Below are 23,140 nucleotides of genomic sequence, written 5' to 3'. Positions count from 1 at the left end.
ACGTCAACGAACGATATTGGTATGCAAATATCGATATGCAATATGCAGAATAATCGATAAGTATTTGAAGTTGAAATCAAAATAGCTTAACGTCATTTCAAACACTCATTTTCACTGGTTTACGCATAATTTATTCAAAGATCGAGTTGATTAAACTTGTTGACTAATATGTAACTTATTTCTTAGTCGTAAGCTTAATAAATGTTAACAAATCGTTACTTAGTTTTCATAACCTGAAGCTGACGAAAATAATTTACTCTGTGTTGAATCAAAAAATTGGACGTTCGTATACATTAAATAAAAAAAATCCTAACTTACGTTTGGCAAATCGCTTACAAACTTTGCCAAATACTACAGAAATTGTCATTCCAAAATTGTTCGCTTTCTGTGCAACTGCTAATGAACAATTTTCGAACAAGATTTTGTACGCGCCAATTTCTAATACTAAATTTGAATGCTCTTAAATTTCCTACTTATCAATAATTATGTTAAAGACGCACTTTTAAATCCACACATCGTCAAATCTGTTGCTCATTCTTCACGTAATCTCAGTTGGTTTTGTTTTTTTTTAATTCTTAACCGTGACCTTGATGCCACCTTTAACAATCGCCTCCGCCGGCGGCTGTCCAAATCTCCGGCTCTGATTGGAGCTGCCGCTCTTGCGGCGTATGCTACTGCTCCCATTGGATCGGGGCTTGTTGGCGTCGAGCACCGGCTCGCTTTGACTCTGGCTGCGCTGCGACTCCGGCTCAATGTCGTCGGGAATTGGCTTGTAGGTGCGTATGCCGGAATTGGAGCGCACGGGCAGCAGCGTGACCAAACGATGTGGACTTGGCTCCGTGGACGTTGCCTCGGCAAACTGCGAAGTCTTTAGCAGCTCCTCGTACTTGAGTGGATCCACCACCTCAACCTCCGCCTCGCCGACCACGGGAATCGCAGCTCCAAGCACTTCAGTGGATCCATCTTCCAAAAAACTAGACATGGGCCGGATAAATGGTTCACGCTGCTGCAGCGGCAGCTCGACAAAGTTCTTGACACTCGACTCCACAATGGGAGCGGACGTGGTGGTTGTCGTCGTGCTAGGCTTCATCTTGGTCTCATTCCGTTGACCGTGCTTCAGTTTGTTTTGCGAGAAGGGCGGAAATTTCATGGGCGCACTCGGCGTGATGCCCAGCTTGGAGGCGAGCGTGTCAAAGATGAGGGATATATCCTGTATATTGCTGGCATTGTTGATCCTCGTCTTGATGTCGTGCAGCGTAAAGTTCTCTGTCTTCTCCACATCCTCGGAGACCCAAGCCTGCAGCGTCTTATTGAAAACCTTGCGCATATTGCCACCATAACCGAAATTAACCGGCGCCGAGCTGTTCACAAACTCCCATTTGGAGTGCGAGGGAAACAAATTGGAGTCGTCCAGCATGGTGGGCCGCTCGCTGTTCGGACGTATGCGATTCTTCTTGGTGGAGCTAGGCGCATTCGTGGTTGTGGTTGTCGTTGTCGTTGTGCTCGTCGTGGAGCTGGTCGAGGAGGAGGAGCTGGTCGTCGTGGAGGAAGGCGCATTGCGCTGCAATATCAGCTCCTTGAGATTCATAAAATTGGGCTTGGGCTGGGCAACAGCCGTCTCCGGCTCCGCTTCCTCCGGCTCAATGCGTGACTCAATTCTCTCCGGCTCCGGCGTTGTGGTGCCATTTTCCTCCTTGGGCAGATTCAGCAGCTCCATGAAGAACTCACCAATCGTATCGGCGAGCGCAGAGTTTTCCGTGGGCTTCTGGCCGGGCACAGCGGGTGCCCTGGTGCTGCTATCCAGCTGGATTTTCAGCGGCGTCGTCGAACCCGTGACTGTCGTCGTGCCCAGCTTGGCTGTCGTGGTTTCCTGCTTGGCCTCCTGATTGGTGGCATTCTCCTGCTTCTTGGCAATCACCCCGCCGCCCAAATGCTCGAATTTGCCGCTGTTGCCCTCAATGTTGAACTGCAGCTTGTTCATGCCGCCCAGCGTGGGATTGATGGGCCTAAAGGGCGGCACAATCACATCATCGATCAGGGGCACCGGCAACGGATGCGGCTCGACGAGCGCGCCGCCCAACCGTTCGATATTCTCGGTGCCGGGCAGGAAGACGGGACTACCGAAGTTGTGATAGAAGAGCATGTCCTGCTCCTGCTGCGGCTGCGGTTGCGGCTGGCTGGGCATGTCCAGTTTGCCGTCCGGCTTGCGAAAACCGGACATGGACATAAACGGATCTAGAGTCACGCCCATGGCGGGCATGGCAGCCGTCGGTGGCGTTGGATTATCAGCTATAAAAGGCAGCTCCAGCTCATCGATGCGACGTTGCGGCAAATGGTTGACGGTGGGCGTGGGCGTGGGCGTGGGCGTGGGTGCGCCTCCCAGTCCAGGCAACGTTTTGGTGGGAAAAGCCGGCGGCGGACCCGGCAACAGTTCCGGCACCTCGCGATGTATGGGCCGCCAGGGCTGTGTGTCCAGTATGGGAAATGTGGTAAACAGATTCGCATCCAATTTGGGCAACACAACGGTCGAGGAGGCGGGGTAAGCGAATGACTCCGACGTGGTGGTCACCGGAGGCGCCATTGTGCTGCTTGTCGGCTTGGGTGTAGTCGTGGTTGTTGTGGTGGTGGTGGAGGGTGTTGTGGTTGACCTTGCGGTTGTTGTGGTTGTTGTGGACGGAGTTGTTGTTGTGGTTCTTGTTGTGGTTGTTGTTGTTCTTCTTGTCGTGGTTGTCGTGGGCTTTCTGGTGGTCGTTCTGGTTGTGCTCTGCCTGGTGGTGCTTGTGGGGCTCTGCGGCGTTATGGTCGTCAGCTTGTCCACGCTGGGCTTCTTGGGCTTGACGCGCAGCGAGTAGGGCGTCACCGCAATGGACTTGGGCGGCAAGCTGCTGCTGATGGTGCTTTGATAGGAACGCGTGGGCGATGTCTTTTTGCGTGCGATATCCGCATCCGTTTTGGTTATCTCAAAGGAACCCTCAAAGGAGCCCTGAATGACGGGCGCGTTCTCCACATCAATGTCCGGCTCATCATCCGGCGAATGCGGTCGAACAGCCGGATTGCGTGGTTTGGGTGTGCTCAGCGCTGAAGGTTTTGTTTGCAGTTGTCCAGCGGGTGGCGTGCCCTTCTTCATCAGACGCTTCTCCAGCTGCGTTTGGCTGGTGGGCACGGTTTGCTGCAAGTGTGGCTTTATTGCTTTATTGATGAATCTCAGGTCTTTACTGGCTGCCCGTGCTTACCGCTTCCTTTAGTATTGCCGCTGAGCGCACCACCTGCTCGTCCAGGATGCGCTTGATCTCCAGGGATTCGGTGTCCAGACGCAGCGAGCGGTAGAGCGATTTGCTGGCGGATGTCTCCAGAAATAGCGACTCCTTGATGTACTCCTCCACGCTGAGTATGTTTCTGCAAAGGAATAAGCAAATGGCTTAGCTTTTGGCTGAGAGTTCGGTGCTCGTCTACTCACTGCGGCAGCTTGCGCACGTCCAGGAACAGGCGAAAGGAGACCTTTATCAAGGGACCCTCGCCAAAGCCCCAGACATCCGTGCGGAGTGGCTGCAGTCCGTTGTCCGTTAGGGCGCGCTCCACGAACCGCTTGTAGAAGTCGATCTTCTGCTTGTAGGTCGTCGTATGGTTGTACTTCAGCCCGGTCGAGTACAGATCCCCCTTGGCAATGCGAAACGAGCCCTCAAAGCCCAGTATAGCTGCAAGCAAGGAAGTTGCATCTAACTCCGATCTCCGATCCGATATAGATCTGCCCAAATACTCACGATCCTCCAGCGTGGCCTTGATCGAGCTGAAGTAGAAGGCCAGCCCGGCTATGGAGATCACGGCCAGCAGCACAATAAACGCGGCCGTCGTTAGGATAATCGAGAAGGAACGATTCTTTGGATAATGCGCATGCGTCTTGGTCGAGAACGTCGATGGCGCTATATTACGTCCGTCCCGCCAAATGCCCCACGTATTATAGCCATACTGACTGTTGAGGCTGTGCTCGTTCGTGTACGAAGGCTGCTTGTTCATGTGGTAATAGGCGCCCAGCTGGGAGCGACGGCCCAGCGTGTTCTGATAATTATATTCGGAGTTGTTCTGCGCGCATGGATAAAAGGGAAATTTATTTGATCAGTTCTCTTTGTGATCCATGTGAAAGGAACCAATTTGATGTCCAAGCTAAGGCAACCCAAATGCAACCCAAACCTCAGAGACAACTCAATTTGCTCGATGCCCATTTTTGGTAAGCTGAATATGACCAAAGCTGAATATCTTAAAAATATACATGAACCAATACTAATATATAAGAACTAAAATATATATCGAATTTGTTGCTAGAATAGGATATTTGCAAATATGGATCCCTGTATGTCTAGAGAGGATTTTGGAGGGTAGGATTTTCAACATGAATTTTGAGCAAAAATTATGTTTCCAGCCTTAATAGCCAAATTGATCTAGAGGTCAAATCATGAACAAAAAGTCAAACCTCGACAAAATCGGATGAGTTTTGACCGAGTTATGGGATTGGGAAATTTTTACCCATGTCTATATAGGACTTTTGACAATATGTGAGGGTACAATTTGGACATGAATTTTGACCAAAAATCATGTTGCCAGGTTTTGATGTCAAATTGATCTAGAGGCTAAACTAAGAGAAAAGAGCCAAACCTCATGAAAATCGGATGAGTTTTGACCAAGTTATGGGGGTGAGAAGTTTTGACATATGTCTATATAGGATATTATGAGAAGGATATAGGATATTATTGAGAGTACCATTTTCACATGAGTTTTGGCCAAAAATCATGTTGCCAGGTTTTGATGTCAAATTGATCTAGAGGCTAAACTAAGAGAAAAGAGCCAAACCTCATGAAAATCGGATGAGTTTTGGCCGAGTTACGTGGGTGGGAAATTCGGACCTATTTCTATATAGAATTTTTGAGGGTAAAATTTACACTTGAAATTTGACCAAAAATCATGTTCCCAAATTTAAATGCCAAATTGATCTAGAGGTCAAATCATGAACAAAAAGCCAAACCTCGACAAAATCGGTTGAGATTTGACCGAGTTATCGAATCGAACCTAAACTTAAGGAACTAGTTCAAACGGCGAACCGAATTAACGATATATTGTTGGGCAACCCTGCAACCCTGGTTTCTGTTCGCATTAACGCTTTTTTGAAAACCTTTTTGTGGCTAGGTAGTTGCAAATTGCAGACACCTCGAGCAGGGTATGCTCCAGTCGGCTACATCTAATGGCAACTTTTTTATTTATTTATTCTTTTCGATGGAATTGAAAAGTGTGTTTCTAAAGCGTGTCAGAGTCTTGGTCGGCCACCGAAAAACAATTAATCGCAACTAATTAGTTAATTATCTAAGCACTTGGCTAATGAGCTAATGAGAGGGCAATGCGAAACTTTCTCAAAGTTCCGCTAGACCCTTCTGCATGCTTTCTTTCTACAAATCTTTTATTTCGATTCCACAGATCCAAATAAATCTCGAGTTTAGCCTTGATTTTGATTTTCTTCAGCTCAGTTCTAACGGTTTGTGGCACTTGAAATCGTGTGATTCGTTATCAAAATTAATTATCATTAGCTAATTAATGTCGTCATCAGCGTATTACGCATTTAATTCTCAATTCCGGCAGTCATTGCACTTTGCAAATAAAACCCTCTTGGAACCTTTGACAGAGCTTGGGAACTATACACCCTGTATATTGTTTTAAAAATGTGTTTAAGCTGTGTCTACAATTTCTGCAAACTTATGTAACAGACAGAACAAGACCTTGCTCTTAAGTATTTTATTAACTAAAATGATGCGCTGAGTTTTTTTTAGCCGTGTTCGTCTAAAAATCTGATTGAATGCGTAAAACTCAGCGCTAGAAAACTTTGAAGAATTATTTCTCGTATTTTAACTTTTTTATCGATAACTCGAAATATGCCCGATAAATATCGGTTTCTATTTTGTATGAAGAACTTTTTTGTTTATCAAGATATCTTGATTAAACTCAGCATTTAGAGATTTCACAATGCTCCTCCATATATATGCCAGATCCTAACAACATCGCACCACTATATCATATAGCTGCCATGGGAATGATCAGTCGAAAATTAAGTTGTTGTATGGAAAACTTTTTTGTTTTTCTAAATATTTTGACCAAATTTAGAGATTTCATTATGCTACCTACATTTGAGCAAAATCTCGTTTACATCGGGCTACTAATACATATAGCTGTCATAGGAACAATCGCTCGAAAATGAGGTTCTTGTATGAAAAACTTTTTTGTTTATCAAGATACCTTAAGAATGCTTCAAGCATTTTATTTTAAACATTTTTTCTGTGGCTTAAGCATTAAACGTAAAAGGTTCGGTCTGCAGGGGTATTAAATCTTTCTCGTTTTAAATCAGCACTTATGCACTGTACGGGGTATCTTCTAGCTGTCCTCTGTCGACTTTTGTTCTTCTTTTTTGGTTTTTTCTTTTTTCTCCAATTGCCCTTTAACAGTCATTAGCTGTGGAGCATATACAGCCTGTCTTTACTCTACCTCTCTCTTCGCTCTTCTCTCTTCTGCTCTCTTTCATTTTCTTACCCCCCCCCCCCCCCCATTTTCTTCTCAGTTAGTTGTTAGCTGGCCAGGTAATTGACAACCTGTTGTCGCAACAGCTGTTTTTCCAGGCCTGGCCTAAGCAAAATTCTTGTTAGTTTCCTTCTCCCTCTTCGCGTGCTCTTCGTTCTGTTCTGTTCTGTTCTGTTCTGTGGGTTCCGTGTTCGGCTTCTCTAGAGGTTCTCTAGAGAGAAAGTCATTCACCTTTTGCGTTCATCGCTCGTTGAAATTGTTTGACTTAATAACTAACTTGGTATCTGGCTGTGGCCGAGGTTTGAAATTCGACAGGCCTAAACAAATATGCAGTCGAGTTCTTTTATTTAACTGAATAAATAAAAACACAATTTCCTTGTGGGTTTATGTAATTCCTCAGCTTATCAAAAGTTCTTTATGTTACGTTTAGATATTTAACCCAGATTTTTGTCCAAAAAGAAGCTCTTGTCATGCAAATTAGCTTCTAATATTATTCACAGTCGAGTTGTATAACAGTTAAACGTTCTCTCACAATGATATATATGGACTAGATATAGCTGGGTTGGGCTGGGAGACTGATTATACGAACCATTTGCCGACATGTCTGCGTTCGATATATATCGCTGACGCCGGACAAGCTCTGGAAGTACTTCTTGGTGCCGTAGACTGTATCCATCTTGGAGAATTTAACTGGAACTCTCTGTAGCTCTTGATTTGCTCTAGAAGAAAAGAAAAGGATATAACGGTTATTAACAGTGTTGTGCAGCAGAGTTGTCACAAGTGAACCAGTCGTTCCATTAACTGAACCGGGATCTGCTTCGGTCTCACATCTTATACTACTCAAGTCTTATACTAGTTAATTTGTCTCGGTGAACCAGTCGTTGCCTGAACTGAACCAGCAGCTGCTTCACGCTCGAGTCTTATACTAGTTCATTTATAATTAGTTTCTATACATTTGGCAAATACTTCACTTTCATTAAAAAGTGGCATTTGCTTTCTTTTGGTCGAAACTTTAAGCTGATTGCTTCATCAGAGTTTTTTTTTTCAGCACGCCAAAAACTTCCGGTGGCCAAAAAACCGGCTCATCCTGTTTATCCAGCCTATGAAAATTCTCACTTTTCGCCAGGCAAAGGAAAACCAAAAACAAAAAAAAAATAAAAATAAGAAAAAGAATGACAGAAAATTGTTATGCACCAACTTGTCAACCGGTTTAGTTTAAGCAAAACGAAGCAAAAATGCTTTCTATGCGCAGAAAGAGTTGCTCGGCTTAATTTTGAATTTTCTCAAATAGATTCTGTCTTAATTGGCAAATGCATTGCATTGTCGAAAAGCGAAAGCTATTCCAAATATATCAAAACACAACTAATTTGTTTACCCGAGCCCAAATCTAATTAGAGAACAACAAATTCGAAACAATTGTGTTTCTGTGGAATTTTCACTCATCTTGAGCTTGGGAAATAAATACAACAACAACAAAATTATAAGCAGAACCCTCAACACAGTCGAGTGGCTTTTTAACTTAAGTACAAGCCGAAGATCAGCCAAAGAAACCAGTTCTGGGTCTCGGCCTGGCCTGGCCTGGCTTGGCTTGGCTGGGCAGGGTTATTGCTCGTGCCACCATCTCATATACATGCCTCGTATTTATTTTGTTCCCCCTATGTATAATCAAAGCTTACAGAGAAACCTGTGTAAAAATAGATGCCAGGCAGTGAGCACTAAAAAAAAATAAATGATGGTCTTATGAGTTTTGAGCTCGTCTCTGAACTGTCAAAAGTAAAAGTTCTGCCTTGGTATGCGCTGATGATGACGAAGATTTTGTTGTTGTTGGCCCAAAGTTCAATGTTGACGCTCGCTGGAATCTTCGGGTGAAACTAATTGGTTTTGCCTTTTTTCAGATGCATACCAAAAGATAATATTGAAAGCTTTGCGTTAATCATCAGCTTCGGAAGTTAATTAAATTTAAGGTTAGTTTTTGAAAAGAACCAGTTCGAATTTAATGTTCTCTTTTACTTCAAAAAATATTAAATTTTGATTTGGGTAAGTTAAAATAATATAATTAACTACAAGGAAGTATCTAAAACATGTGAAACCAGGTTCACGAACGAATTGGAAGAGCAAGCCGTTGCTTTTGAATCGTGAACCGTGAACTAGTTCATATTCTTTTGCATTTCCAGGTATCAGGTAACATACAGCCTTAGCCTAAATCTTGTTCGACTTTAATTTGCTTATGGCAAACGATTTAGTTAGTAAATAAAACGGCACATTTTCCGCATGAGGTAAACAAAGAAATTAACATAATGCGCGGATAAAAACCAGCGCCAAAACCGCGCGGCGATGCAGAAAAAGCTTCCAAAGTACACGCGCAGTATAAGTACAATTAATGTGAACACAGACAACGACACACTTATACGTATACGTATAAGAACTAACATGAGTGTGGCCAGACTGACTGACAGGCAGGCAGGCAGGCACTTAACTGTAGACACACACACACACGTACATATGTGTGCATGTAAGTGCTGCCAGAAAAACGCCTGGCGAGCCATTGCCATTGCCATTGGGTTGACGTTGACCCAGTTGTGCATGCGCGGTGCGGCGCGGCGCGAAGCGGGCGTCAGCCGAGAGCCAAAAACAGTCAAGAGTCAGCGCTTGAGGCGCAGGCCCAGACCCCAAAACTGGAAACCTGACCGTTTGCGCGAGTGTGCGTGAGTGTGTGTGTTTATGGAGAAAGAACAAATTGAATTACATGTACATGTACATGTATGTGCGTGAAGAAAAAAAAAATAGTTAAAAAAGAGACGACACTCAGTCGCAATTCGGCGGCATTAAGACGTTGTCAGCGTCGTCCACGCATAAGTTGATTAAATTTCTCGCATTAGCCGATTTTCTCCCATTGGTGAAATTGTTTAAGCAATGCAACAACAGCGACAACAACAACAAAACCTAAGAATGATTGATGAGAATTTGGTCAGCCGAAACTCTAACGGTTGCCATGCAACCTGTTTGATCCACATAACCATTGTTGAATTGTTGAGCTGGCGGCGCGGCAGGCGTCAAAATCTGCGCACGCTGGCATTAACATGTGAAACGATTTTTCGACCAGATTATAATCAAGCACATCCACTTTCAATAATAATGGCCACACAAAGTGTCAGCGACGAAGAAAGTGAAATGTGAACAACATTTGGACATTTCGAAATGCTTATCAACAAAAATAAAAAAAAATAAATAAAAAAACAGTTACAGTAAAACATGCCAGCGAAATGGAAAGTTTACTTCGAAGCGCAACGCGCATCTTCGTTAAAACTAGAAGATCGAAAACAAAAACATTTCAACAATGCAACAAAAGTTGACAACTCAAATTTCCCAAAAAAAAATTTGAAAGTATTTATTTAGTATTTTTGTTAGAGTTGTCATAATTATTTGCTGATTTATTGGTTTAGATCGGAGCAACTGGAAATTTAGACGAAATTTATGCAATCCATTGATTGGCTGAATTGTGGTAAAAGTAGGCAGCTGGCAATATAATGAACGCGCACTCATGAATGAAAATAATTGTATAATAGTATAATAAGTAATTGTTGGGACGCATACATGAATATGCAATATGCAACCGTTTGCAATTTCATAATCATTCTAACGGCGTCCTCGTGAGCGCCTTACTAGAGCAGAACAGCAACAACGGCGGCGGCGGCGGCGGCGGCAAGAGCCCGCAGCGAGCATTGCCAGCGCCTCATAAACGTTGAGAGGTGGCAACGCCGAATGCGGAACCAGGCAAAAGTGCATTTCATTGGCAGATGACAAGCGAACGGAAAGCGACGATGACGATAAAAGCACTACGACAAACTCTGCACGCGAGTGTGTTTGCCTGCTAGCTGTTAGGGGGTGGGGGGTAGTCATTAAATGCATTAACCGTTACGCTTTAACCGGCGACCAAAAACTAAATACATATGTATGTAATTAAAGGCAAACAAATCTGACAGCGCTGCCGCGCGTTCCCAGCCCAAAAACCATGTGTGTGTGTGTGTGTGTATAGAGGGGAATAGAATTGGGCTGCGCGGGAATTTTAACTGTAGCTAAAATGTAGAGTCACCCTGTGTGTACATGTATTTAATGTAGTTGTTGTTGACATTTGCAACCGCTACACTGACTGCTAACAGTATTGGTCTGAGTGCTAAACGGTTTTTAATTAATTACAATTTTTTATACAATTTGTAGAGTCACCTTGTTAAGGTATTTAATGTACCTGTTGCTGAACGTTAAACTGAAAGCCAACAATGTTTATGTTTGAATTAAGGTAAGTGCGAAACGGTTTTTTATAGTGCTGTATAAGGCACAAAGTAAGTTTGTTGTCAGTGCTGCCAGTCAAATTGTTATTTTCAGTGTTTATTAACTAAAATGAAGTTGGGGAAACTTGAAAAAGAAAAGAAAACAGCTGTGATATCTTCTCCAATGCAAATAGGAAGCGTCAAGTGTGTTTAGTATGCAGCTACCCAGCTCGCAGATAAGAACCAGAGAGTTCCAAGTGCAATTAGTGCCACGATCAAAATGCACGACACGCAGATGAGCGAATGCATTTCATTTTCTTTTTTTTTTCTTTGCCTGCTTTTTCTTCTGCTGCTGTTGTCTTCTCTTTTGTGTGTGTGTGTGTGCCTGGAAATTCCAACAAAGTGCATTTGCTTTACCGCAACGAACTCCGTCGCTTTGGGGTCGATTCTCTCTCTCTCTCTCTCTCTCTCTCTCTCTCTCTCTCTCTCTCTCTCTGGATGCGATTTTACATCATTTGAATGCAATTTAGCTGCAGTTTAGCGTTATGTTCTATTTCGCCCGCGTCGCAATCCCGTCAATTCCGAGCAGTCTGTCATTTTGAGGCTAAAGCCGACATTATCTGCATTGTCCGAGAATCGTGCGCCGGCCAGATGAGTCAAAGAGGCGGCAAAGAGTAGGGGCCTATCAATGGTAATTCGGGCCAGCTTGGGGCTCATAATGATGTTGGATTTCTTGCCAATTTGCGATTCTACACGGGCCAGCTCTGCGATCGTGTGGGTGGGAGAGAGAAAGAGAGAGAGGGGGAGGGGGGGCAGTTCAAAGGCAACCCAAAAGCCGCTTAACGAGGCGAAAGTGTAAATATATGTAGAATTTTGCCCAAAAACGAAATCAACCAAAAACCACAACAAAAAAAAAAAACAAAAAATGAGTAAAGCCAAGCCATAAAAAATGTACATAATTTATAATCGACGCCCGCATTTTTCTATTAGTATTTCTCTTTTGATCCACTTCCGGGCGCGCGCGACAAGTGTGAAACGAGTGAAAATGAAAATCTCAGCCCAGAAATGTGGCCAATCGAGGGGCGTGTTCCATGTCCATGTCTACCGAGCTTTTGGCCTTGATTTTTGGATTTTGAGTGCGTCTTGGCGACGTGTTAATAGCTGAGATTCATGTTTTGGCCAAATCTATCGCCAGCGCTTTCACATTTGTATGTGAATCCCATTGATAATGCAGACCAATCAATGAGCCAAGATCTCAAGATCTATTCGGGTCGCACGCAAGCACTTCCTTCGTTTTGGCCAAATGGAAACAATTTCCGGCTTGCGACTTGTGCTTAATTGTCAGATGCAAAACGTTCTGATACAATCACCTCCGGTCGCCCGCTGTGAATCAGATAATAATAATAATAATAATAATGGAGCTGTGCTCTCCTCGGCTCTGGTCAATTGGCCCAGTTCGCAAATGTGGTAATTGCGCACGGTTAGCGACATTTAAAGCACAACGTTCTTCTACTCTCTCTCTCTCCCTCTCTCTCTCTCTCTCTCTCTCTCTCTCTCGATTGTTTTGCGGCCTTAAAGACTTCACCTGTTGCCCAGTTGGCATTCCGCCGTGTCTTGGGCCAAGTTCTTTTGTGTTTGCCGCCCTTTTTCTTAACTTTTTTTTTTTTTTTTCATTAAAGCCGTTTTCTCATTTTCTAATTTTGTTGGGCCCGTCTTTTATGGCCAGTTTCATTTGCACAAAACCATCATTTTTAGCTTTGCTTGGTTTTTATTGCTCTTGAAAACGAACAAAAAAAAAATTAAACTGAAGCATTTTTTCTGCTATTTCTTTTGGCTTGGGTGTCGGTAAAATGCAACCAGTTTTGTACCTTCGGCCTTAAGTGCGACCACTTTTTCTAGTTTAATGCATGTCCAACTAGTTTATGACCGCGGGGGGGGGGGGGGGGGGGGGGGGGGGTGAGGTACTTGCCAGCAAATGCAAAATATAGCTTAGATATATCGGGGCTTTGTCTTACCAAAAATTGATTTCTGTAGAGTTCAAATTGGGTCCAGAATTGCGTTCCATTTGACTTAGTTCTAAGTCGTAAATGTCCAATAAGTATTCATTTGTTGTTGCTAATATCTAGTTTGTAATTGTTTTAAAGCACATTCAACGATTTTTCAAATGATATTTAACGTTATGAATTTTGCACAATCGAACGGCTTATAAAGTTACCGCAAACATTTTCAAATACAACTGAACGCGCCCGAAGCTGAACGAAAACTGAATCCAATTGGATCTGCAATCACAGCTACACTCACTTCCAAAGAGAATTGAAGATGAGCAGCAAAGAGAAATTAACAGTTGCGCAGGCGCATTAAGCAACACTCACTCTACCCATCTCTCTCTCGCTCTCGCTCTCGCGCTCTCTGTTGCTTTTCTACTTTCGATCAGGTTGGCAGGCCCAAGCGTAGCCTCTGCGGCGCCAAAATCAATTCTTAAGCAAATAATTAAAAAAAGTAAGCACTACATTTGAAACGAATACAATTTATTTATACATTTTGGTGAACATGGTTTAAACAACAACAGATTTATAGCCTGTAAGGTGTGCCAGTTGATGGTGCTTTTAGCCGTCTGCCAGTTGGTTGTCCCACGACTTGGCAATCATGGCGAGGGCATGACGCTTTAGTTTTGGGCCAATCAGCGGATTCATTTGGGCCATGTAGCAGCAGAGCCAGAAGAGCCAGCAGCAGGCCGCGGTCAGCATCAGAATGCAGCGTATTAGATTCTGGTGCGGGCCCTTCGGAGTCATAATGGGCATACCGATGCCCACAGCTCCCCAGACGGCCGTGAAAAACAAAACTGGAAAGAATGCAGCGCCCATAATTGGCTTAAGTATGATATCACTACTTGTTTTTTTTTTCAGCTGCAAAGTCGCACAATTTATAAATTTTGCAAATACACTTTTGAAGCGAGGTAAGATTTTGCTTCCAATCAGAATAAATATTCGTAAAATCAATAAAAAGCCGATAACGAAATTACGCTTGTTATCGATACTTGTAGTCGAAAATACCGACTACTCGATACGTAGGGCTGTTTATTACTTGAGGTTGTGGTGGCAGCTGAGGCTGTGGTGCGTCGCAGCTGAAATTTTATTACGATTAATTTTAACGCGTAACTAAATAGCTTTTACATATAAGGTAAGTTAATAGTTAACTAGCAGCTAAAATAGTGCTTGCATCTCTAATTGTTGCTGAGGAAAATCAGTTTTGTGTTTGCAGTTGACCTTGGCTGTTCATGTTATCGTTAAGTTATCGATATTTGCTGGTGCACAATTTAAAATTATTTTCTAGATGATTAACTGGAGTTGCAGTGAGTTTGTCTGCACGGAGGATGGCTGTGGTAGGGTATTTAACACGAGATGGACACTAAAACGACACTCCTGGACGCACCGGCAAGACTCAAATACGACGCATGATTGCAAACAATGCAATAAAAACTTTTCCCGCAAAGATTCCCTGGATCGGCACAATCAGTAAATTGACCATCTGATTTCTGTAAGAAGCTTTTTTAAATCTGATCCTCCATCATTAGAATGTGTCACAGCAACATACTGTTAATGTATATGTGCTCGGTGGAAGGCTGCGGCAAGCTTTTTAGTCTTAAATCCACGCTCCATCGCCACAAATCATCGCATACGGAATGCTTCACTTGCGATGAGTGCGGCAGCAGCTTTACACGCAAGGACAATTTGACAAGACATAAAACGTAATACACTTACTCCGCTTTTATTGCTTTATATATAAATGAATTTTCATAGAATCCATACAAAGAAGCTGTCCAATAATTGCGAGAAATTCAGCCAACCTATAGAGAATACCCCTAATCTGCCGGAGGCAGAGACAATTGCATGCAAAGGAGGAGGCGATCACACCTATGCACTTTTAACAAGTTAATTCGTGCAGTCTATCGGAAATCGGAATCAATAGTGATGCAACACTGTGCACTGATCTTATCGATAGTCATTTTTGTATCGCACTAATAAAGTTAAAAAAAAAAATTGCCTTTTGTATAATTAAACGCGAGTGCATAGAAATTTGGCAAAATGACGATGCGACCAGATGATCATCGCAGAAAATGGGACAAGAACGAATATCAAAAACTGGCACAAGAGCGCCTGCTCAACCAGACTGCACCAAAGGACGAGGGTAATGCCCTCCCACGGACATTGCAGGGATTCGTTTTGTAAACCGTTTTCTATTTCTATGCCACAGAGCCAGTGCAGCGGGAAAACCTGAAGAGACGCGACTACAAGGTTGACCTGGACAGCAAATTGGGCAAAAGCGTTGTCATTAACAAAAACACACCTACCTCACAATCGGGCGGCTACTATTGCAATGTTTGCGACTGTGTTGTCAAGGATTCCATCAATTTTCTGGATCACATCAATGGCAAGAAACACCAGCGTAATCTGGGCATGTCGATGAAGGTGGAGCGCAGCACCGTTGACCAGGTGAAAGATCGCTTTCAGCAAAACAAACAGAAAATGGCCGAGAAGCAAAAAGACTACGAGCTGGAGAAGCGGCTGCGCGAGGCCAAAGAGGAGGAGGATCGCTACAAGGAGCACAGAAAAGAGAAGCGAAAAGAGCGCAAACGCAAGGCCGAGGAGAACGATGAGTTTGCGGCCGGCCTGCCCGACGACATGGCCGCCATAATGGGCTTCTCCGGGTTCGGCGGCTCCAAGAAAAACTCATAGGCCTTCGCTTAAACCGTGTAATTATTAATAATAGAACATAGAAATAGAAACATTTTTCTACCAACGAAACCCGTTTACTGGGCTAATCGCTGTGACTGTGATTGGTTTGCGACATTTATTTCATTATATATATATATATATATATATATATATATATATTTATATGTATAAGACAATTTTACACCAGTTATTGTATTGTACAACAGCTCGATCAAGTAATAATTTAATAAGCAGTTAAAATGCAGAAAGGACTTGAACCATTTTTTCTCTCTCACTAATTCTTAACTTAAAAAGACCCAAACAAAAAAAAAAAACACACTCGAATACCATTTTTTTTTGTGACTGCCAACCCAATCATACATATATTGAGTGGGGCCTTAAGTAAACACGAAGCCATGTTCAATGGGTATGTCCCAGGGAATGCTAAAGAACTCGCCCGGCAGCTGTGTGCAATGCGACGAGTTGTAATCGCGTAAATGCTTGCGCAACTGAAAATAACAATAAAATGTCAATGAGAAGCAATAAATTCTTAACTTAATTGATAACTTACCAAAAACATGGCCATTTGGCTGCGCATCTCATCACTGTAATCGGCTCCGATGAGCATGGGAAATGATTTGCCCTCGTCGGAGGCATAAGTTATCAGGCGTGACATGCACAGCTTCTCCTCGGCAACGGTGTAGCTATAGGATTCTAGCTGCTTCGAGAGCAAAGCCTTAGCCAGCGACAGCTGTGTGGATCCAAACAAGTTGGGATAACGATACTTGAGCACGGACAGCGCCAGATAATTGCCTCGATTCGTATCAATGCGATTGTCCCTAAGGAAAACAAATACATAATATATTTAAGCAAGAAAATCAAGCGAAACGCTTACTCGGCAATTATCTCGTCCTCTGTGCGGCGTATTAAGAGTAATGGTCCATTGTATTTCTCTGCCAGTTCGGCATTATTCAGATTACAATATTTACGTATGGCGACGCGAACAATGCCGCCCAGGCTGGCGGGCATGCGCGGCTGGGCCAGGTAGAGCACATCATCGAAGGTGGCGTCCAAGACCTGAAAGTGCACAGACGAGCGTGAAATTTGGATAGACTTTAAGAGTGGAGAATCTAGCACGCACCACTCCCTTAACATCGGGATATATGGAGGCGGCCCATAGGGTGCTGTAGCCGCCAATGCTCCAGCCATACAGTATGACATCCTCGACGGCAAAGCCCAGATGATTGATGGCAAATCGCACAACTGCATCGATCGCATTTTTATCCTGTTCCGGCTGCGGCTGACCCGTGCTGCCGGCAAAACCCGGATGATTCCAGCCGAGCACCGAGTATTTCAATGCAATTGGCGTGGCCATGATGCCCACCTCATAGAAACCAGCATTGCCCTCGGAGCAGATGACCAGCGTCTTGCCGTTGCCGACATTGTCGTTGCGATTGTCAATGAAGAGCGTATCGATTTCGTTGGAATCAATTGTTTTCACCTTATAGCGTATGCCATTGTCCTCCTCAATTAGTTTGGCACGTCCCGCGATCAACGCGGGTCCTGCAAGAGACATGGATTAATAGGCATACGGCTGCACTGGCAGGCGAAACATACTCATGAATTTCTGCAGCAGCTTGACGGAGCCGGGATAGATCATGGACAGGCCAAAGGTGTGTATGGCCACGTAGGCGATCAGCTCGCAGGGCAGTGTGGCAATGCTCAGGCTGTCGCGTCGGATTGCCGTGGTGGTTGGCTTCTTGGCATCGCTGTGGAGGAAAACGGTAGTTGGATTGGCGCCACCTTAGACGGCCTCCGGGGCTTGCCACACTCACCCCGCCAAGGCTTTCACATCGAAGTCCACGGGCCAGGCCGAGAAGTCAATGTCAAAGCGACGCAGTGCATCCGAGGAACTGTTAACTTTCGCCAACGTCAGCGCATTTATCATGCTCGTATAAGCGCGCGATTGACGGCGACCAACGCCGCGCATAAACAGCGATATGATGACTATCAGACCCACGCTGGTGGTGAGCTTGGCCAGCGTCGGCATCGAATCGGCCACAAAGTAGCCGCGTCTATACAGGAATGTGAAGATCAGCGGCGACGTGTAATAGCTGACGGACCACACGACCGACAGCTGTAACAAGATAATCCGCATTAGTTTAATTATACCAACCACACACACACAGACCAACACACTCAACACCCACCGTCGACAAGATTTGTTCACCAAACTTTTCAACTGGGCCGGGCTCATACATTTTTCGCTGCAATGACAAATCGGTTGGAAGTCTCAAATTACCACACGGCGTGCGTCTAACATACCTGTGGCTCGTGCACGCCTCTGTACTCCATGTACAGCTTTGGCCCGAATATGTAATTGAAGAAACTCATGTTGAAATTGGTTTTGCGTCTGAAAATATTTTGGTTTTTTTTTTCCTTCTATTTTATTGAATTGTGAAAGTTAGGGCCACTCGAACGCAATTTCAATATGAACTGGTTCTTTTTGCTTGCTAGAGATGGGCGCGTGTTTCTGCAGTTACGTTACGTGTTTTGGAATGCAAAAATCGAAATTTATTGTACTTCGTCGTGCGACTTTTTATATACAAATGATATTTTAGATTTATTCATAACACTAGCGTGACTGATACAGCAAAGATTGTGACAAATTAAAAGTTTTCTCTATTGCTGACTCAGTGAACAGTGTTGAGCAACCAGTTAAGTTGTGCCTTTTGGTATTGGTTCCAGTTCGATTATATTGCAGCCCTGGTTTGTGCAATTCGCAGCAGTCGATTTCAGATTTCAGCGCAAGTTAAACCGGCAAAAAAAAACAATGGAAAAGTTTAATAAAGCGCAGGCCAAAAACTTGGCAGCCGCACAGAAGCTTGTGAACGCGTATGCCTCCAGCTCGGAGGATGAAGGCGAACTAGATGAAAAGCATATACTGGGTAAACAACAATTTAAGCTGTGACGTGTCGTCGACCTTATCTACTCCCCCCTTCAGATCTTTTATACAAGCATTACCAAGCCTCAACGGAGGCTCCAAGTAGGGACAATGTGAATCGCACTGCAACCTTTCTGGAGAACACGCTGCATTCGGGCGCGGCTACCTGCTTGATATGCATTGGCAGCATTCGTCGTGTGGAGTCCATTTGGTCATGCAGAAGCTGCTATTGCTTCTTCCATTTGAATTGCATTCAGCGTTGGGCCAACGACAGCGTTATGCAGCTGAAGGTCAAGGCAGAGCAACAGCAGCAGCAGCAGACGGGCCACTACAATCATCTGGGCGAGTATGTGCCGCCCAAGCGTCCGAAATCCTTGTACTGGTGCTGTCCACAGTGCCGCCGGGACTATCAGCCTGCCGATCGACCCACACAGTATGAATGCTTCTGCGGCAAGGAGCTGAATCCGCAGCCACAGCCGTTTCTGGTGCCGCACTCCTGCGGCGAGATCTGCGCCAAACTGCTGCAGCCCAAATGCGGACACGACTGCAAGCTGCTTTGCCATCCCGGTCCGTGCCCGCCGTGTGCCCAGCTCGCGCAGAGCTCCTGCCTGTGCGGCAAGTCACCGAAGCGCAGCGTGCGCTGCATCGACAAGAACTGGCAGTGTCAACAAAAGGTGTGCCTTGGCTTTGCAATTTGCAATTATGATCCTCTAATATGAATCTCTTTCTTTTGCAGTGCCAAGCGCTTTTGTCCTGTGGCAAGCATAAGTGCAACCAGCGCTGCCATCGTCCTGGCCAGTGCCCGCCCTGCAGCAGCAAGAGCTCACAGCCCTGCGAATGCAAGCGCGAGGAGAAGGTCGTAAACTGCGCCGAGCCCAAATGGAAGTGCAACAATGTAAGTCGAAGATTCTTTCTTTAACCAACCTACAAACCCTCTTCCTACTTTTCTAATGGGTACAGGCTATAACAACAGACTGATAAGATATCAATAACTTCAGTTATCTTTGCTTCTTTTAGATATGTGGTGCTGCTTTTGCGTGTGGCCTGCATACTTGCGACAAGGTGTGTCACGCTGGACCTTGTGGCGGCGGCGAGTGTCCTCTGGGCGTGCGCAGTTGTCCCTGCGGCAAGAGTGTAAGCAATAGAATAGCTTCATAATTGATTTATGTACTAATTGAGCAATCCTTTACAGACCAGAACTGGCGACTGCAGCCAGTTGGCGGAAACATGCGGCGACACCTGCCAGAAGCTGTTGTCCTGCGGCAAGCATAGCTGCGCCCAGCGCTGCCATCGCGGCGCCTGCAACTTGGTGAGCGACGCAGCAATTCAATTAAATATGCACAATATCTAATTAAAGCCTTTGCAGTGCCTGGTGCGCACCAAGAAGAAGTGTCGCTGCGGTCTGCACGAGAAGGAGCTACCCTGCTCCAAGGAGTTCAACTGCGAAACCAAATGCAAACAGATGCGCGACTGTGGCAAGCATGCCTGTAATCGCAAGGTATATCTTAGGCTATTTATGCCCTGTAAAGACGCAAGTTGTGAGGGTTTTCTTTAAATATGTAGAACAGACAAAAACACGCACATTTGAAGCCGTAAAAACTATTGATTATTACAGGGTATTTGCTAGTTCTTACCAATCGCTTTTTTGTTAACTTTTTCCAGTGCTGCGGCGACCAGTGTCCGCCCTGCGAGAAGATTTGCGGCAAGCAGCTAAGCTGCAACAAGCACAAGTGCCAGTCGGTGTGCCACAATGGGCCCTGTTATCCCTGCAAGCTGGAATCCCAGGTGAACTGCCGCTGCGGCAAGACGCGTCGCAGTGTGCCCTGCGGCCGGGAGAAGAGCGCGCGCATTGTCTGCCAGGAGCTGTGCCGGTTCGTAGCCATATATATATATATAATATATTTGTTTATGCTAATCTTAAGGCATTTGCCATTTGCCTGCAGCATCACATCCAAGTGTCATCATGCCATCAAGCATCGCTGCCACAAGGGTGAGTGTCCGCCCTGCGTGCAGCCATGTGGCCTGCCCAACGATACCAGCGGCTGTGGACACATATGCAAGGCGCGCTGCCACGCAGCACTGCGTGTGCCCAAGCCAGCGGATGCGCCGCGTGCGCAGCAGCACAAGGTGAGCCTCAACTGTTGCCCAGCGAGTCCAATTTAAAAGTCATTTACTTGCTTTTAGTATGAATATCGTTCGCTGCCGCATCCGCGCTGCGAGGAGGGCGTCCGTGTTGCCTGCATTGGCGGCCACGAGCTGGCCACCTGGCCCTGCTGGAACTCGAAGCCCACGTCCTGCCAGCGCAAATGTGCGCGTCAATTGAAATGCGGCAATCATCGATGCCAGCTGGTCTGTCACGCGGTGCCCCAGCCTGAGGACATGAACCAGCAGGCGGGCTGTGCCAATTGCGAGGAAGGCTGCGCTATACCGCGACCCCCTGGCTGCACGCACGCCTGCACCAAAGGCTGCCATGCGCCGCCCTGTGCTCCGTGCAGCTTTGTCATCAAAAGCAAATGCCACTGCGGCCTCAACCAGGTCATGTACAAGTGCAGCGAGTACTTCAATCAGGAGGAGGGCGGCAGTGTGCAGCAGACGCTGGAGCGCCGGCAAAAGTTTGGCAGCTGCGGCAATCGTTGCCTCAAAAATGTGCGTATTCCTTTCGCCACATGGTGTGTCCACACTCTATATGATAAACTCTTCTACACAGTTTGAATGCGGTCATCGCTGCATAACCGTCTGCCATCCCGGCCCGTGTCCCAATCCGGAGCTGTGCCGGAAGAAGGTGCGCATCTACTGCGCCTGCAAGCGGCTCAAGTTGGAGATAGCCTGCGATAAGCATCGTGCGGGGCAAACTGAACTAAAATGCGATGCCAATTGTCTGGAGGAGCTGTCCAAGGCGAAGGCTACGGAACAGCAGCAGCTGGAACGTAAATTAAAGCAGGAGCAGGAAAAAAATCGTCTGGAGCTGGAAAAATACGAGCAAAAGTTCGGCAAGCGCAAGCACAAGGAGCGCAAAGCTTTGGATGTGCAGCCCGCCAGCTATCACATCGATTGGCAACGTTGGGGCATCTATGCTCTGGCCCTGCTCGCCGTAATGGGCGCATTGGGCGTGGCATACTATGCGGATAGCTAAACAGCAAGAATGGACCAATAACAAATGCCAAAAATGATATTTGAATTTATATTAGAATCTACATAACCATAAACGACTGATGTAACTGTTGGCGCGTGTCTTTTGAGTATTTTCTCGGCCTGGCCAAGGATTTCAAGCTGTCTTCGTCTTCTGCTTGTAAACGCAGGCGGCGGCAAACACGCTCGAGCTGAGGCACGTGGATATCAGGAAATTCGAGAGCAGTATCCAATCTTGCGACTGCACAAAAACCGTATAGATACGGGCTAAAATATAAACAAGTTAAGATTGATTGCGATAAACCCATTTTTATGTTCACATACTCATGTTTGTGAAGGCGGACAGGGCCCACGTGGTGCGGCTCACGGAGCTGGCATCCTTTGTGCGCAATATGGCCAAAAGCTGCAGCACCTTGCTGGTGGCTCCAATGGGCGTGCAGAAGGGCTGCCGAGAAAAATGAACGTAAAATTCAAAATAACGGAAATCTTTACTAACAGAAATGACAGCTGTGCGCCTTAGGCAGCGTTTACTGTATTTTATACACAATATAGCCGTGTTTGTGGTCAGCGAGAGCATTGTATGTGTATAAATAGAAGCAGCACAAATATTATACAACAAACACACACACACATGACCTTCGGCAATGATGCCCAGTTCAGATCAGTTCCGAGCGCCTCATAATGCTCAGCTCCAATGGCAATAAAAACAAAACATAATTAGTTAATGTAAAACTAGTTTGAGCCCAACTCGTTATCTGGTCGAAACACATTCTAATCAATATCGCAGCTGTTCTATTGACTATTGACTGCGTTTGTGGAGGGAGATAATGGTCTCTTACTCACCACCAGGAACGTTAGGACGATAATGGGAAAGAGCTTTAGATAGATAAGCGTTGCAATGGTCACGTAGAAGACGGCAAAGATTTGTGTACGCTTGCCCAGCATATCCTGATATTTGAAGACATAGTAGATGAGCACATATTCCTGCAGCAGCAGCACAGGATACTCCATGTAGGATAGAAAATCATAGCCTGCGCTATAATTGTAGGACATCATAACGGTATAGCTGAACAGTTCCAGGCACAGGCCAAGGATGCTGATGCCTGCCGAAATGAGTGAGAGCAAGGAATCAAGTGAGTGGGCGTTAATAATAGTTGTGTGTGTGTGGGGGGGGGGGGGGGGGGGTCTTACCTTTAGACGATTGGTTTTCGCGTATTGTGTTTATTTGCGGCACTTTGATGACCAGGCAGGAGGAGACCGTTATTAAACTCAGCAGATCAGCAATTATAAGCACTATTCCTTTGTCCAGATAGTGGGACACAATGTCCCCAAAGCCCTCGGACGCCACCGTTGTAGCCATTGCAGCAGCCAAACTAATATTAATTGGCCTTTTGACTTGATTTAAACAGAAGCAATCGATTGCGGGCGGGCCTGTGTATCGATATGCAGCTGTACACAGCATTATTTCAAGCAATGTCTTAAATCAGTATAATATACAGATGCTCTGTTTTTTGTTGCTCATTCAGTCA

The 23,140-nt window shown here is 45.3% G+C and overlaps 6 protein-coding genes across 7 annotated transcripts; 2 read left to right on the top strand and 4 right to left on the bottom strand.

Annotated features, from left to right (window-relative positions):
• Positions 1–533: 533 nt before the first annotated feature.
• Positions 534–13,099, bottom strand: LOC6623948 (mucin-2). 2 transcript variants are annotated; one of them, XM_032434581.2, is made up of 6 exons: positions 12,839–13,099; positions 7,145–7,274; positions 3,762–4,080; positions 3,458–3,695; positions 3,234–3,396; positions 534–3,181 (listed from the first exon to the last, which is right to left on the bottom strand). In XM_032434581.2, exons 2-6 carry the CDS (start codon positions 7,229–7,231, stop codon positions 569–571), a joined length of 3,420 nt encoding a protein of 1,139 aa, XP_032290472.1. In that variant the 5' UTR covers positions 7,232–7,274; positions 12,839–13,099; the 3' UTR covers positions 534–568. The 2 variants fall into 2 exon arrangements, with proteins under 2 accessions (XP_032290472.1, XP_002046339.1); XM_002046303.3 differs by having other exon boundaries at positions 534–3,169; positions 12,839–13,098.
• Positions 13,100–13,330: 231 nt separating this feature from the next.
• On the bottom strand, positions 13,331–13,822 carry VhaM9.7-a (Vacuolar H[+] ATPase M9.7 subunit a). Its single transcript, XM_002046302.4, has one exon. The coding sequence runs from the start codon at positions 13,685–13,687 to the stop codon at positions 13,430–13,432; it is 258 nt and encodes an 85-aa protein (XP_002046338.1). The 5' UTR covers positions 13,688–13,822; the 3' UTR covers positions 13,331–13,429.
• Positions 13,823–14,141: 319 nt separating this feature from the next.
• On the top strand, positions 14,142–15,723 carry LOC6623927 (zinc finger matrin-type protein 2). Its single transcript, XM_002046301.4, has 4 exons — positions 14,142–14,338; positions 14,398–14,571; positions 14,624–15,011; positions 15,078–15,723. Exons 3-4 carry the CDS (start codon positions 14,909–14,911, stop codon positions 15,557–15,559), a joined length of 585 nt encoding a protein of 194 aa, XP_002046337.1. The 5' UTR covers positions 14,142–14,338; positions 14,398–14,571; positions 14,624–14,908; the 3' UTR covers positions 15,560–15,723.
• Positions 15,690–18,123, bottom strand: LOC6624195 (phosphatidylserine lipase ABHD16A). The gene is made up of 8 exons (XM_002046300.4): positions 17,864–18,123; positions 17,749–17,805; positions 17,374–17,675; positions 17,156–17,307; positions 16,680–17,101; positions 16,434–16,615; positions 16,110–16,377; positions 15,690–16,047 (listed from the first exon to the last, which is right to left on the bottom strand). The coding sequence occupies exons 1-8, from the start codon at positions 17,930–17,932 to the stop codon at positions 15,937–15,939; spliced, it is 1,563 nt and encodes a 520-aa protein (XP_002046336.1). The 5' UTR covers positions 17,933–18,123; the 3' UTR covers positions 15,690–15,936.
• Positions 18,124–18,313: 190 nt separating this feature from the next.
• LOC6624322 (NF-X1-type zinc finger protein NFXL1) lies at positions 18,314–21,705 on the top strand. The gene is made up of 10 exons (XM_002046299.4): positions 18,314–18,486; positions 18,543–19,156; positions 19,219–19,377; positions 19,500–19,616; positions 19,675–19,791; positions 19,849–19,980; positions 20,145–20,353; positions 20,426–20,609; positions 20,667–21,128; positions 21,190–21,705. Exons 1-10 carry the CDS (start codon positions 18,372–18,374, stop codon positions 21,613–21,615), a joined length of 2,535 nt encoding a protein of 844 aa, XP_002046335.1. The 5' UTR covers positions 18,314–18,371; the 3' UTR covers positions 21,616–21,705.
• On the bottom strand, positions 21,650–23,128 carry LOC116650574 (solute carrier family 66 member 3-like). Its single transcript, XM_032434583.2, has 4 exons — positions 22,803–23,128; positions 22,455–22,714; positions 21,936–22,056; positions 21,650–21,878 (listed from the first exon to the last, which is right to left on the bottom strand). Exons 1-4 carry the CDS (start codon positions 23,071–23,073, stop codon positions 21,748–21,750), a joined length of 783 nt encoding a protein of 260 aa, XP_032290474.1. The 5' UTR covers positions 23,074–23,128; the 3' UTR covers positions 21,650–21,747.
• Between the last annotated feature and the right edge of the window lie 12 nt (positions 23,129–23,140).

The sequence above is a fragment of the Drosophila virilis genome, chromosome 3, assembly GCF_030788295.1.
Source record: "Drosophila virilis strain 15010-1051.87 chromosome 3, Dvir_AGI_RSII-ME, whole genome shotgun sequence".
NCBI lineage: Eukaryota > Metazoa > Arthropoda > Insecta > Diptera > Drosophilidae > Drosophila > Drosophila virilis.
This window is presented reverse-complemented; position numbering and strand designations above follow the sequence as displayed.